The sequence below is a fragment of the Carcharodon carcharias genome, chromosome 28 (assembly GCF_017639515.1).
Source record: "Carcharodon carcharias isolate sCarCar2 chromosome 28, sCarCar2.pri, whole genome shotgun sequence".
Taxonomy (NCBI): Eukaryota; Metazoa; Chordata; class Chondrichthyes; order Lamniformes; family Lamnidae; genus Carcharodon; species Carcharodon carcharias.
Genome location: NC_054494.1, coordinates 37,096,827 through 37,111,347, shown reverse-complemented (window position 1 = coordinate 37,111,347; position 14,521 = coordinate 37,096,827). Strand labels below are relative to the sequence as shown.

Genomic DNA, 14,521 nt, shown 5'->3' with positions numbered 1-14,521 from the left:
AAGAGTTTAGAAAGGGTCAGGGATTGACCTTCAGCGTGATGTAGCTGACCTCGAGCAGGGTGACGAACAGGAGGGTCGGTGACCACCCTGACATCTTGGGTACCTGTCCTCTTTCCATTGGTCAGAAGGGTTTGAGCAGGTGATTGAGACTGGGTAAGCAAACAGATCCCAGAAAGAGGGTATATTAACAAGTGCTTGGAGACAGGGGGCAGTGCTGATGAAGTGCCTGTGCTTGTCAGGCCTTCTACAGATGGGAGGTGGGCCAGATGAGGTGGGAGGGGCGGGGGGATGAGACTGAGGGAAGAGCTCCCTAACACTTCAACTAGAGAGCACAACTCTGCTATTGCAAGCCACTGAGATCAACACACTCTGTGCCAGTGTCCGTTTGTCCTCTGGGATCAGTAAACCACTCTCAACTGTCATGGGTCATATACTTTTTCTGTCTAATGAATTAATGCATCATATCTAAACTGTTAATAAACGATCTTAAAATTACTTGCGAATAGTCAACTGCCTACCTTAGGTGCCTGTGGCCCCCATATCCAAAATCTTACAGGGTGAGATTCCAAATGAGGAGGAAGTTATGATATGGGTGCTTGGAGTTGTTCTGCTGATATATGTAGGACTCTGTTTTAAATCTTGGAGTAAAAACCACTGACCTGTAAGGATGTTGTTACATGTTGTCACCGAGCTTTGGTGAGGTTTTACTGTGACCACGTCATCTTGCCTTAACTTGCTGAGGCTTTGCTTCTTCTATGACGGACTTGAGATGGTCGGTATACTTTAACTTGAAACAATTTATAAAGAGCTATTTACAAAGGCCTCAGGGTAAGCACATGGTCCTCAGGACACAGACAGCTCTGTGTCCGAGCTGTCTTGGAGCCTCTTGGTCATCTGACGCCTGGGGCAGAATTTTGCGTCCCACAGGCGGGCGCGGGTCTGACCCAATCAGGCATAAAATCGCACGCGATGATGTCGGGTGAATGTCCCAACATCATTGCGCGCTTGTACGATATTTAGGTCGCCGGGCACACGTGAGAGTTGGCAGTGCACCGGCCGACAATTAAGAGGCCCATTAAGGCCATTAAAGTATCAATTAACAGGGATTTTCAACTGCCCGACCAATGTTATGGTTGGCGGACGGGCAAATCGGCCAGGCGGCCTTTGGATTTTTGAGGAAACCTCATCCGAGGGCAGGATGAGGTTTCCGATATTAATTTTAAAAAAAGGTTTGGGCAGAACTTTTATAATCGATATGTTTAGGTGAGTGAGTCCGATGTTTCTGCATTTTAAAATCTTTATTCGATGGTTTTAAATTCTTCAGCTCCCCGAGGCAGCTCTCTACCTTCAGGGAGCTTTCACTGCGCACTCCCCCCCCCCACCCCCCGCCCCGCGCCACTCTGTTAACTGGCCAGCCAGTGTGAAATCGCAGTTGGGGGCCGATGGTGGGCGGTGGGCTGTTTCCCGGCTGCTCCAGGGCCTGCCCACTGCGCCCGCTAGACAACCTCAGAATTCTGGCCCTGATGTCACAATTATGTCATGAACGGTCTCATTAACATAAGCATTAACCCATAACTCTACAGATGCTACAGTACTTGCACGTCACAGTTAAACTTTGAAGATACTCAGCCTTACCTTTTAACATCTTGACTGCCACAGTGATATAGCCTGCTTTTCCCTTGAGCCTGAATGCTGTAGCCTTCACTACTTTCCCGAACTCTCCTTCCCCAAGGGTCTTACCTAGGACTAGGTTCTTCCTTGGGAATTCCCACTTGGGATCCTCCTGTTAGGAAGAAAGGCACATATATGGAAATGATGGCAGGTCGAGAACTGGCTGGTTTTACACAGATCATGGTAGTGTCCCTGCCTCTGGGCCCATAATGATGCCAAACAGGTTGAGTATCAACCTGCCAATCCCTCCAACACACACCTATAGTAGTAAGGACGGGAGAGATTCCTGGTCAGCCATGTAACGGAAAGAATGTTGGCGCTTGCACCACCACTATCCATAGCTCCAGACTACAACGCACATGGAAAAGTGCATGTTGCCACAGCAACTTGGAATCTGTCTGATCTGTAACACACCACCACACAGATCATGTCCCTGGATTCAGGGGAGGCAGATCAATAGCACTAAAGCGTCGTGGAGTGTGACCCCACCATGGGACATTTTTATATTGTTCTGTCAAATTGTCGGAAGCAATGGTGTCCCAGATAATTGTGCTGCTGTCCCCCATTTTGTTTTCTACTTCCTCTGTTCTTTGGACGTCGAGCAGAAACTGCTGAATTTGTAGAAGTTCATAGCAACGAGTAACGGATGTCTGCTGAGCTGGAACAAGCTAAAGCCAGGTAACTCGCATTTCTGAACACAGCAAAAAGAGAACTACGCTAAAAGTGCCTACATAGAAGAGGCTGAACAATGGCACAAGAACCGACAAAGGGACAAGAAAGTCGAAACGGACTAAACAGCATCCAATCTTCGTGTCTTCATGGGCTGATAAGAGTTATTGTTGTGGAAGATATTTTTTAAACTTAGTGCTCAAGTCTAGCAAACCTAACCGGTCCAGTGAGAATGGGGTGGGTTTGGTTCGAGCACCCGTTTTACACCCCTTCCCCTGGCATAGCTTTGAATGTTAGGGGGTTCACTGGCACAGTGGTTAAGCTATAGGACTAATAAGCTAGACACCTGGACTAATGATGCAGCAATGTGAGTTCAAATCCCTCCATGGCAATGGGGCAATTTGAATTCAATTAATTAAATGGAATTTGAGATTTAAAAAGCCAGCATTAGTGATGGTGACTGTGAAACTGTTTTAAAAGTTAATCTGATTGATCTAATTTCCAGAGGGAAATCTGCTGTGCTTACCCAGCCTGGCCTGTGTGTGACTTGAGACTCACACCAATGTGGTTGAATCTGAGGTGGGCCAGCAAGCCAGTTAGTTGTATTCAAGAAGGCAGCTCATCACCACTACCTTCTCAAGGACAATTAAGGATGTCAGCAATTCATTGAATGAATGAAGAAAAACCTGACTCTATTCCCACTGAGTAGCTTGGTTTAAAACTTGGGCTGACATGTTGTTAAGCCATCAGGTATAGGCAAATACAGACATCCACTAACCTTGTGGATACTCTGAGCACCACAGATCCCAACTTGAAAATTTACAATGCAGGTGAGCAAAAATCAAAATGAATACATTAAGTAATGTTTGTACAAACTCTTCTTCACAAAACCAACATGAACATATGAAGCAGGAGTAGGCCCCTCGAGCCTGCTCTGTCATTCAGTAAGATCATGGCTAATCTGATTGTAACCTCAACTCCACATACCTGCCTTTCACCACCCACCCCACCCCCCCCACTCTTTGCTTATCAAGAATCTATCTAACTCTGCCTTAAAAATATTCATAAGACTTCACTCCCACTGCCTTTTAAGGAAGAGACTTCCAAAGACACACAACCCTCTGAGAGAAGGAATTTCACCTCATCTCTGTCTGAAATGAGCGACCCCTTATTTTTAAATAGTGACACCTTGTTCTAAATTCTCCCACAAGAGGAAACATCCTTTCCACATCCACCTTGTCAAGACCCCTCAGGGACTTACATGTTTCAATCAAGTTGCCTCTTACTCTTCGAAACTCCAACGGATAAACCTAGTCTGGCCAACCTTTTCTCATAAGACAACATGCCCATTCCGGATATTAGTCCAGTAAACTTTCTCTGAACTGCTTCCAATACATTTACATCCTTCCTTAAATAAGGAGCTGTACACAGTACTCCAGATGTGGTCCTATCAATGCCCTCTATAACTGAAGCATAACCTCCCTACTTTTGTATTCAATTCCCCTCGCAATAAATGATAACATCCAATTAGCTTTCCTAATTACTTTCTGTACCTGCATACTAACCTTTCGCGATTCATGCACTAGGACACACAGATCCCTCTGCACCTCAGAGCTCTGCAGTCACTCCCAATTTAGATAATATGCTTCTTTTTTATTCTTCCTGCCAAAATGGACATTTCCCCACATTTGCCAGCTCTTTGCCCACTCACTTAACCTATCTACATCTCTTTGTACCCTCCTTATGTCCTCTTCACAGTTTACTTTCCTACCTATCTTTGTGTCATCAGCAAATTTAGCAACCATCCCATCTGTTCCTTCGTCCAAGTCACTTATATAAATTGTAAAAAGTTAAGGCCCCAGCTCTGATCCCTGTGGCTCACCGCTCATTACATCTTGCCAACCATAAATGGCCCATTTATGCCTACTCTTTGTTTCCTGATAGCTAGCCAACCTTCAATCCATGCCAATATCTTACTCCTACACCATGAGCTTTTATTTTCCACAATAACCTTTGATGTGGCACCTTATCAAATGACTTCAGGAAATCTAAGTACAGCACATCCACCAGTTGCCCTATATCCACAGCACATGTGATTCCTTCAAAGGACTCCAATAAACTGGTTAAACATGATTTCCCTTTCACAAACCATGTTGACTTTGCCAGGTTATCTTGAAATTTTCTAAGCACCCTTACAAAGCCATACTAAAAATGGCACTCACTGGTATCTTGAAAGAATCCACTGCCACTTGATTTTCCATGGAATCCATGGAAGGCCTTCGGATATTATTTGAGGAGTAGCTGATTGGGTAGGCCTGAGCTGGCCTCCTGAAAGTCATTTCCGCTGAGGCAATGGGAGGTTTGGGAGTGTTTTTGTGGTATCGGTGAATGAAGTAGGAAGAGAGCAGCACAGACAAAATGAACGACAGCAGCACTGCAGCTGCAATGATGGTTTTACACAGATCATCGCAAATCAGCTCTGTGAACAAAACAGAACAGAAAACATTGTGACATTTCCACTGAGCAGAAACCCATGTGAATTACTTAACCTTGGCTTGATACCAAGGTGGGCAACATCTTTTCATCCCCATCTTGCCAATTATCCAACCCTTGAGGGGACATGTCCTACCTCTCTCTAGACCTCTGCCAAACTCAGCAGCATTGGCGTAAAATGGCCTAAGACAAACTGGGAACCAGACTAACCCTTTCAGTGCAGTACTGAGGGAGCACTGTATCGTCAGTAGTCATCCTTCAGCCCAGATGTTAAATAGTTGGCTTTTTCATCTAAGATTTTCCTCAACGAGTGATCAACATTAATGATTAGAATGGGTCATGTACTGGGTTACACTGTGTGGCAGGATAGAATGAACCATTGATAAGCAACTTAGGGTCTTCTATCAATGTTCTTGTCATACCCCTTCATTAACCAAGGCTACTGATTCAGATGAAGATCAAAGCCATGAACCAAAGAAGAGCAGGGAATCTGACAGGGACGTACCCGGAGATGACACATATTGGGAAATTTGGATGCTGCAAACCCCAGAAATTTCCAACCCCCCAGCTGCTTTGTGACACCCAAGGAATCTTGGAAAATATGGCCCTCACATTTGCATCTATTAAATGCCAAGAAAATGATTCTAGCAATAAACATACCAACAATGTCATCCTTTTGGCATACGCATTTATTATCGGAATAGCAGACACAAGTTCCAAAACCTCCTTTAATTCCTCCCAGCTCTCCAGGTTCAAATCCACCGACAACTTTGTCCCATTCTAAATCAAATAGATTGAACAGAACATGTGAGATTGGTAGAGCAGGAACACTGATGCTGTTTGTTAGAATTCCTCTTCTCAATCCACCTGACCTTTCTGCTAAAGAAAACTGCCAGTCCGATGGGACTCAGATTTAATCTCCTGTTTTGGAGAGTTCCCTATCTCAGTCATGCCACTGAAGGACTGAGTGGAAGCTAGGTTGGAGTGAAATTTAGCAGGATACTCATCTGGATCAGGCAGGTTGAATTAAAATGATCCTCTTGAGTCTTAATCACAGCATAAATGGTGAGGCACGTTTGTAAGTAGCACTATCGAGTAATAAGATTACCTAGCTAATATTTGAAATTAATTAACACAATAATTCATTAGATGCTCTGTTCTTTAGTGTCAGAAGTGTTATACCGTTTAAGGTAAATTGTATGATTCTACTGCTCAGTTGTACCTGCTTTGTGTAACCTGCTGTGTCCCTTTAGGACAGAAGATCTAATTCTTCCACCTTTCTAAAACCAATACATCCAGAAGTCAGAAATGTTTGGCTTTCTTTCTCTTTTTGATCGTGAGCTTTTGTAACCTGTAACGCAGAAATTTGCTTGCCTGACAAAATGTTACAGTTGACATATATCAGACACAACTCAAGACCTGATTGTTCTCACTGGCATCCATGCTGGCGAACCTAGGTTTAACAGGGTAAGGGTGACGGTGCTTACATACCGATGCAATCTTGAGGGCACGTACTCTTCTTCTTCTCCACAACATCACAATATCCATCAGGGCAGCTGGAGAGGTCTGATGAGCAAGTTGAGTAGTTTTTTGATATACCTGCAGGTAGAATTAAAAGATTGGAAGTGACAAGCCAAGTAATACAGATTGCACATTAATATAGAGCTACATTTTGAACATCCCACATAGATTACATTATGGGGTTGATTGACAAAATACTTACAGCACAGAAACAGGCCATTCAGCCCAACAGATCCATGCCAGTGTTTATACTCCACCCTCAGGGGAGGCAATGGCATAGGGGTACTGATGTTGGACTAGTAATCCAGCAACCCAGGATAATGCTGTGAGGACCTGGGTATGAATCCTGCATGGCAGATGGTGGAATTTGAATTCAATACAAACCTAGAACTAAAAGTCTAACGATGGCCATAAAACCATTGTTGATTGTTGTAAAATCCCCATCTGGTTCATTAATGTCCTTTAGGGAAGGAAATCTGCTGTCCTTACCTGGCCTGGCCTACATGTGACTCCAGACCCACAGCAATGTGGTTGACTCTTAAATGCCTTCTGAACAAGGGCAATTAGGGATGAGTAATAAATGCTGGCCTGACTAGTGACATTCCATGAATGAATTAAAACAAAACACAAGCCTCCTCCCACACTTGTTCACTTAACACTACCAATGATCTTTCCTTCCTTTCTCCCTCATACATTATCTAGCTTCCCTTTAAATGCATCTCTATGCTATTCATCTCAACAATCCCTGTGGTAGCAAGTTCCACATTCTCCCCACTGCCTGTTGAAAGTAGTTTCTCCCGAAATTCCTGTTAGATTTATGAAGGGCTATCTTATATTTATGACCCCTAGTTCTGGCCTCCCCAGCAAGTGGAGCCATCTCTGTATGCAGTCTATCAAAGCCTTTGATAATCTTAAAGACTTCAATCGGGTCATCCCTCAGTCTTCACTTCTCTAGAGAAAAGCACCCCACTATGTTCAAACTTTCCTGATAGGTATAACCTCTCACTGCTGGAATAATTCTAGTAAATTCTTTATGCACCTTCTCCAGTATCTCTATATTCTTCTTATAATATGGGGACCTGAACTGTTCACAGTATTCCCAATGTGGTCTAGCAAAGGGCCAAGACAAATGTAACATAACTTTTCAACAACTTTTCAAATCTATCTCACTAGAAGTATGGTTTGATGCAACTGAGTGGCTTGCTAGGCCCCACCAAGGCAGTTAAGAGTCAACAACATTGCTGTGGGGCTGGAGTCACATTTAAGGCAAATAGGGCAAGCGCTGCTGCTGACATACATTCCAAAAAGAAAATTGTGAACCAGTTTGGTTTCTGCGACAGCTTCATGCTTGCTCTAATGGATACCAGTTTTTTTTTTATCTCGGGAGCTTTTAAACCTGAATTCAAATTCTCAAGGTTATTCTCGAGAATATGCACCCAGGCTTTCGGATTGCTAGTTAAATTTGCATAACCACTACATTATCTAATGAACGAAAATCAAAGGATTGCATCAATGAGGCTCATCTTTTCTCTTAGAGATATCTCAAAGCATTACACGCACTGTGAATCACTATCTCCAAGGCAACATGCAGCCGCGCTGTGCACAGCAAGATCCCACAACAAGAGCTGAAAGACCAGTTAAGAAGCTTTTTTTTTGTATTGCTAATGGAGGATTGTGGGATGAGACACCAGGAAAAAACTACTGCTTATATGTGATTTGTGTGATGCGTTTCTCAGACCAGTAGGTGGAATTTCAGCTTAGCATTTCAATTACAAGACAGCGTGTTTGAAACTACAGCACTCTCCGTTGCAGTGAAGTGGCAGCATAGATCATGTGCTGAAGTCCTGGAGTGGGGCCTAATCTCACAACCAGCTAACTCAGGAACAATTGTGGTATGGAATGAAGGCAAATCCTCACTTAAAAATAGCCCTCCATTGACATTTAGTGGGTACAGTTTGGCTCAAAGTTTGTTCAGTCCCAGGGAATCACCTTACTGTTGAAAAGCTAATACAAGCAGATGAATTAGGAGCAGGAGTAGGCCATTTGGTCTCTTGAGCCTGCACCACCATTAATACATTTTAGGAACTAATGCATGAACTAAGATGGGCCAAAGGGCCCCAATTATCTTTTGATCGGGTGAATTGGAAGTTAAGGAAAACATAACAGAAGTTAGAGAGATGGTTTTCGAGCTTAAGGACATTTTTTATTCTTTCATGGGATGCGCACATCGTTGGCTAGGTCAGCATTTGTTGTCCATCCCTAATTGCCCTCCAGAAGGTGGTGGTGAGCCACCTTCTTGAACCGCTGCAGTCCGTGTGGTGTAGGTACACCCACAGTGCTGCTAGGAAGGGAGTTCCAGGATTTTGATACAGTGACAGTGAAGGAAAAGTGATATATTTCCAAGTCAGGATGGTGAGAGGCTTGTCGGGGAACTTCCAGGTGGTGGTGTTCCCATGTATCTGCTGCCCTTGTCCTTCTAGGTGGTGGAAGTTGTGGGTTTGGAAGATACTGTTGTAGAACCCTTGGTGAGTTGCTGCAGTGCATCTTGTAGATGGTACACACTGCTGCTACTGTGTGTCGGTGGTGGAGGGATTGAATGTTTAAGTTGGTGAATGGGGTGCCGATCAAGTGGGTTGCTTTGACCTGAATGGTGCCGAGCTTTTTGAGTGTTGTTGGAGCCACATTCACCCAGGCAAATAGAGAGTATTCCATCACACTCCTGCCTTGCACCTTGTAGATGGTGGACATGCTTTGGGGAGTCAGGATGTGAGCTACTTGCCTCAGAATTCACAGCCTCTGACCTGTTCTTATAGCCACAGTATTTATATGGCTGGTCAAATTCAATTTCAGTTTCATTGTTATAATGTGAGCAAGCAATGCCATATAAATTTAACTGATGGCTATCCTGCAAAGCATCTCCTTTAGATAGTTCAAGTGAATGGTAAGATCCTACAACACGATTTGACAAAAGATCAGAGGATGCAAGATTTCAAAGGGTCTTAATAGTGTAGATGCTGAGAGATTGTTTCGGCTGGTCAGGGAATCTAAAACATGGGGGCACAGTCTCAGGAGAAGGGACCAAATATTTAGGACTGAGATGAGGAGAAATTACTTCACTCAGAGGGTTGTGAATCTTTGGAATTCTCTACCCCAGGGGGTTGTGGATGCTCCATCATTAAATGCACATTTCACAGAATCACAGAATTATTACGGTGTAGAAGGAGGCCATTCAACCCATCGTGTCTGCACCGGCTCTCTGAGCATTTTAATTTAGTGCCAACCTCCTGCACATTGTTTCTGTTTAAATAATCATGCAATGCCCTCTTGAATGCCTCATTTGAACCTGCCTCCACCACACTTCCAGGCAGTGCATTCCAAACCCTAACTACTTGCTGTGTGAAAAAGTTTTTTCTCACCTCACATTTGCTTCTTATGCAAAACACTTTAAAACCATGCCCTCTGGTTGTCGATCCATTTACAAACGGGAACAATTTTTCCCTATCTACTCTGTCCAGACCCCTCATGATTTTGAAAACTTCTATCAAGCCCGCTCTTAGCCTTCTCCTCTCCAAGGAAAACAGTCCCAACTTCTCCAGTCTTTCCTCATAACTAAAGTGCCTCATCCCTGGAACTATTCTCGTAAACCACTTCTGCACTCTCTCCAATGTGTTCACATCCTTCCCATAGTGTGGCACCAGAATTATACACAATACTCCAGCTGAAGTCTAACCAGTGACTTAAAAAAGTTCATCATAACCTCCCTGCTCTTATACTCTATTCGCCTATTAATGAAGCCTAGAATACTGTATGCTTTAGAAACAGCTCTCTCTACCTGTCCTGCCACGTTTAATGACCTATGTGCATATACACCCAGGTCTCTCTGCTCCTGCACACCCCTTAGAATAGTATCCTTTATTTTATACTGTCTCTCCATGTTCTTTGTACCAAAGTGTATCACATCACACTTCTCCACATTGAACTTCATCTGCCACCTATCTGCCCACTCCACCAACGTGTCAATGTCCTTTTGAAGTTCCACACTGTCCTCCTCACAGTTTACAATTCTCCCGAGTTTTGTGTCATCCACAAACTTTGAAATTGGCTCCTGCATATCAAGATCTAGTCCATTTATATATATCAGGAAAAGTAAGGGTCCCATTACTGATCCCTGGGGAACTCCGTTACAAACCTTCTTCCAGCCCAAAAAATACCCCTTAACCATTACTCTCTGTTTCCTATCCCTCAGCCAATTTTGTATCCATGTTGCTACTGGTCCTTTTATTCCATGACCTATAACTTTCTTCACAGGTCTGTTGTGTAGCATTGTATCGAACGCCTTTTGGAGTCCATATACACCACATCATTGGCCCTGCCTTCATCAACCACCTCTTGTTACCTCTTCAAAAAAACTCCAGCAAGTTAGTTAGACACAATTTTCCTTTAACAAATCCATGCTGACTCTTCTCAATCAATCCACATTTTTCCATGTAATTGTTTCTAGAAGTTTCCCCACCACGGAAGTTAAACTGACTGGTCTGTAATTTCAGGGCAGATCTTTACAACCTTTTTTGAACAAGGGCGTAATGTTTACAATTCTCCAGTCCTCTGGCACCTCCCCTAAATCCAGGGAACATCGACAGATTATTGCCAGTGCCTCTGTAATTTCCACTCTCACTTCCTTCAATATTCTTGGATGTATCTCATCCGGTCCCGGTGCCTTATCAACTTTAAGGCTGGGGTGGACAGATTTTTGGTCTCTCAGGGAGTCAAGGGATATGGAGAGTGGGTGGGAAAGTGGAGTTGAAAGCCAAGGTCAGCCATGTTCATATTCAATATGGAGGAGGCTTGACAGGCCCATGTGTTCCACTCCAGCTCCTATTTCTTGTGTTCTTGTACTGGAAGTGTCCTCCTTCCACCATAAAGGATTTAACCAGTTATTAGTTCCTGTCTGTTTGACCTACATAATGACAATCACTGCATTTCCAGTTATTCATTGAAGCATCTGAAGGCATTGCTGAGATCTGAAACACATCATTTGAAAGTATTTATATTGAAGTCATTCAGCGGTTAATATTAAAATCTTATATATAGTGGACAGTTAAAGAATGGGAAGAGCTGACACGTTGAGTTATTACAGAAGATTCCTACCTTTTTCAAAGCCCTGTCGCCACTGGCATTTCCCGGTTAATGTTCCAAGGCCACCACATTCCTCACACTCAGAACGTTGCTTGTTTGTCGCACAGATTTTGGGACAATTGTTACTCTTGTCAGTGTCTAGAGAGAAAAGAAACTTCAATTAATTCCGGGCATTTTCAACCATGGTTCAAAGCTTGTTTTGTGGGCTATATAAAGCATCACACATATAGTCAGTTTCAGTAAAATAGAACACGACAGATCTTCCAGCTTAAATTCATATTCCCATGCAATCTTACACTCCTTTATTCTTTTCCTCATCATTTGAATCACAGTGCAGAAGAGGCCCTTCAGCCCATCGAGTCTGCACCAACACGTGAGAAACATCTAACCTACTTAACGAATCCCATTTACCAGCACTTGGCCCATAGCCTTGAATGTTATGACGATGCCAAGTGCTCATCCAGGTACTTTTTAAAGGATGTGAGGCAACCCACCTCCACCACCCTCCCAGGCAGCGCATTCCAGACCGTCACCACCCTCTGGGTAAAACAGTTTTTCCTCACATCCCCCCTAAACCTCCTGCCCCTCACCTTGAACTCATGTCCCCTCATGACTGACCCTTCAACTAAGGGGAACAGCTGCTCCCTATCCACCCTGTCCATGCCCCTCATGATCTTGTACACCTCGATCAGGTCACCCCTCAGCCTTCTTTGCTCCAACGAAAACAACCCAAGGAAGTTTGGCCATAGAAGATAAAAGTGAAGAGCCTTAAACAAGGAGGAACAGGAGGAAAATCAGAAACACCAATTAAGAAGTACAGATACGTACATGTGCCCTCGAGCGTGACAATAATGCTGGCTTTTGCCTCCTCCTTGCTCAATGACTCATTAGCGATGATGTTATAGTGAAGTTTGGAGCAAGAACTGTTTCTCAACACTTTCACATCATTGACGTACAGGAACCCAAATATATCCTCGGCTCTCTTAAGAACCCCAACAATGGAGGAACAGTTTTTGTCCTGTTGTGTAGCATTCTCCTCAGCTTGGATCAGGGACACCAGTGTGTAGGTTATATTCAATGCTTGAAAGTTGTGACAGTTCGCTATGCAAATTCTTCCAATCTGTAACACACAATAGAATTAATGAATAAGCTGCAGTTCACATCCCACTGGTTAGAATATCGGACTCCGAGGTGGAGGGTTTGAACCCCACTGCAGATGAGTGGAACTCTGTGTCTGAATTTTAAGACAATCCCTGGCTAGATACTCACTCCTGGTGTGCGTGGGTGACCTCTGCTCCCTGTATGGCTTGTGGGAGACTGTAAAACCTCCCGTTGTACAGGACTAACATCCCTGGCGGGCGGTATAAAGATGGTTACGGCCATGAAGGAGATCTCACTCACATCATGCACTTTTCCCGCAGATGCTTCACACTCCTCATCAAGAGAGGATTGTGAAGACATGAAAACAATAGATTCACATCATGGGGAAAAGAACTTTGAGCTGAATCTGAGCTCAGAGATACAGCGGGGGATCATGTGGAGGCGATGGGGGTCTCCGCCGCCAGTTGAAGAGAGGGCAAGACTCCCGCATCGCCTCTTTTCTAAAAGGGCTGCCGCATCTTGTGCCACTCAGACTTTTACCAGGCCAGTTGGCAAGGCCTATCCCAGGATCAAGGAGTTACCGCCCACCGAGAGCTATCAGCCAATCAGAGGTTGGCAGCTCTTCTGTACTCAGCAGCGCCACTACAGAGCTGAAGACTGCTGTTGGTACTACACCCACCTAAGGCCTCAGATTGAATAGGGATCTAGACACAGGTGAATGATGGCGAGGAGGGACAGGGGGATGCAAGGTGGAGGGGGGGTCACTGGGAAGTAGAGGAGAGGGGCACGGGCGTGATTTTCAGAGGTCCACACCTTCCCAATGTCAGGTCCTTGATTAGGCCATGAGAGCCTTCGAACAAAGGGGCTGCCCCACCTTCCCCAACCCCCTCAATTCGAGAGTCTGCAAACAAACTCAATTGCTTGTCGCGCTTTCCCCATGGTGAGCAAACCCGCTCCAGCCATTGGGTTAATAACAGTGACGGGATGAGGCCCTTAAATGGGCATAGCCCACATAATGGCCTCAATCGTCGGTGGGGTAGGAAGGCTGTCCATGGGATGTAAAATCCTGCCCTAAGAGGCATGCACCAAGGCTGTGAAAAGCACCAGCAGTGTTAGCGATTGGACCCGAGATCCTACCAACATTTATAAAAATGATAGGGCTGAAGGAAAGCGGACACCGGAGCACTCATGCAAGACTAGGATCCAGCTCTCCTGAAGGATAAACACCAACACAGAGTTGGCCTGGCTGGCTTGTTAACCTGTTGCAATTTCTATGCAAAAATAAACAGCAAAATTCTGAGAAAATGCTCACTCCGAAGGAGGGTCGTAGCTCGGCACCAAAACGAATACAGCACTGTATTCAGTCTCTTTACTGGTGGTTTTTAAATCTTTGCAGTTGTTCAGATTCAGGCAGAATCCCCAATTGTATATTAAAAATAAACCATCACCTTTGCAGAACGGCCTGCATTCCTGTTCACTGAGAAGCGGAACGTTTTCTCAGTGAATTCAATGATGATTGGCCGGACTGTGACGTTGAAATGCAGCATCACCGAGCTGTCAGAGCCGCTGTATTCTGTATCGCGGACCAGGACATCCAAGCTAAATGATCGGTTCTCAGAGATGGACAGGTTTTTCTTCAGTATCAGCTCTGAATAAAACATAGGAAAAGGTACGGAATTACATTGAGGCGAGAGCACAGAACAGTCCATTCCGCCTAAATGGTCTGTGCCAGCGCTTATGCTTCATACAAGCCCCCTCACATGCCTCTTTAAATCTACCTATGTATTCTCTCATCTACTTTCATAACCTTTAAGAGTGGTCTATCTACTCAATTGAGGAGATCTTGTGGCACGTTGGATAGTGTCCCTGCCTCTAAGCCAGAACATTTGGGTTCAAATCCCATCCTAGGAAGGTGTGTTTGTAACACGGC

At 44.4% G+C, this 14,521-nt stretch overlaps 1 protein-coding gene across 1 annotated transcript in view; it reads right to left on the bottom strand.

The window, feature by feature from the left end:
* ret (ret proto-oncogene receptor tyrosine kinase) overlaps positions 1-14,521 on the bottom strand; it is a 135,290-nt gene that overhangs the window by 18,180 nt on the left and 102,589 nt on the right. Inside the window, exons 10-16 of the mRNA XM_041176238.1 lie at positions 14,040-14,239; positions 12,319-12,610; positions 11,503-11,628; positions 6,325-6,432; positions 5,494-5,613; positions 4,563-4,819; positions 1,636-1,783 (exon numbers count right to left, since the gene is read on the bottom strand). Coding sequence (XP_041032172.1) covers positions 1,636-1,783; positions 4,563-4,819; positions 5,494-5,613; positions 6,325-6,432; positions 11,503-11,628; positions 12,319-12,610; positions 14,040-14,239 — 1,251 coding nt within the window. The remainder of the gene's footprint in view (positions 1-1,635; positions 1,784-4,562; positions 4,820-5,493; positions 5,614-6,324; positions 6,433-11,502; positions 11,629-12,318; positions 12,611-14,039; positions 14,240-14,521) is intronic.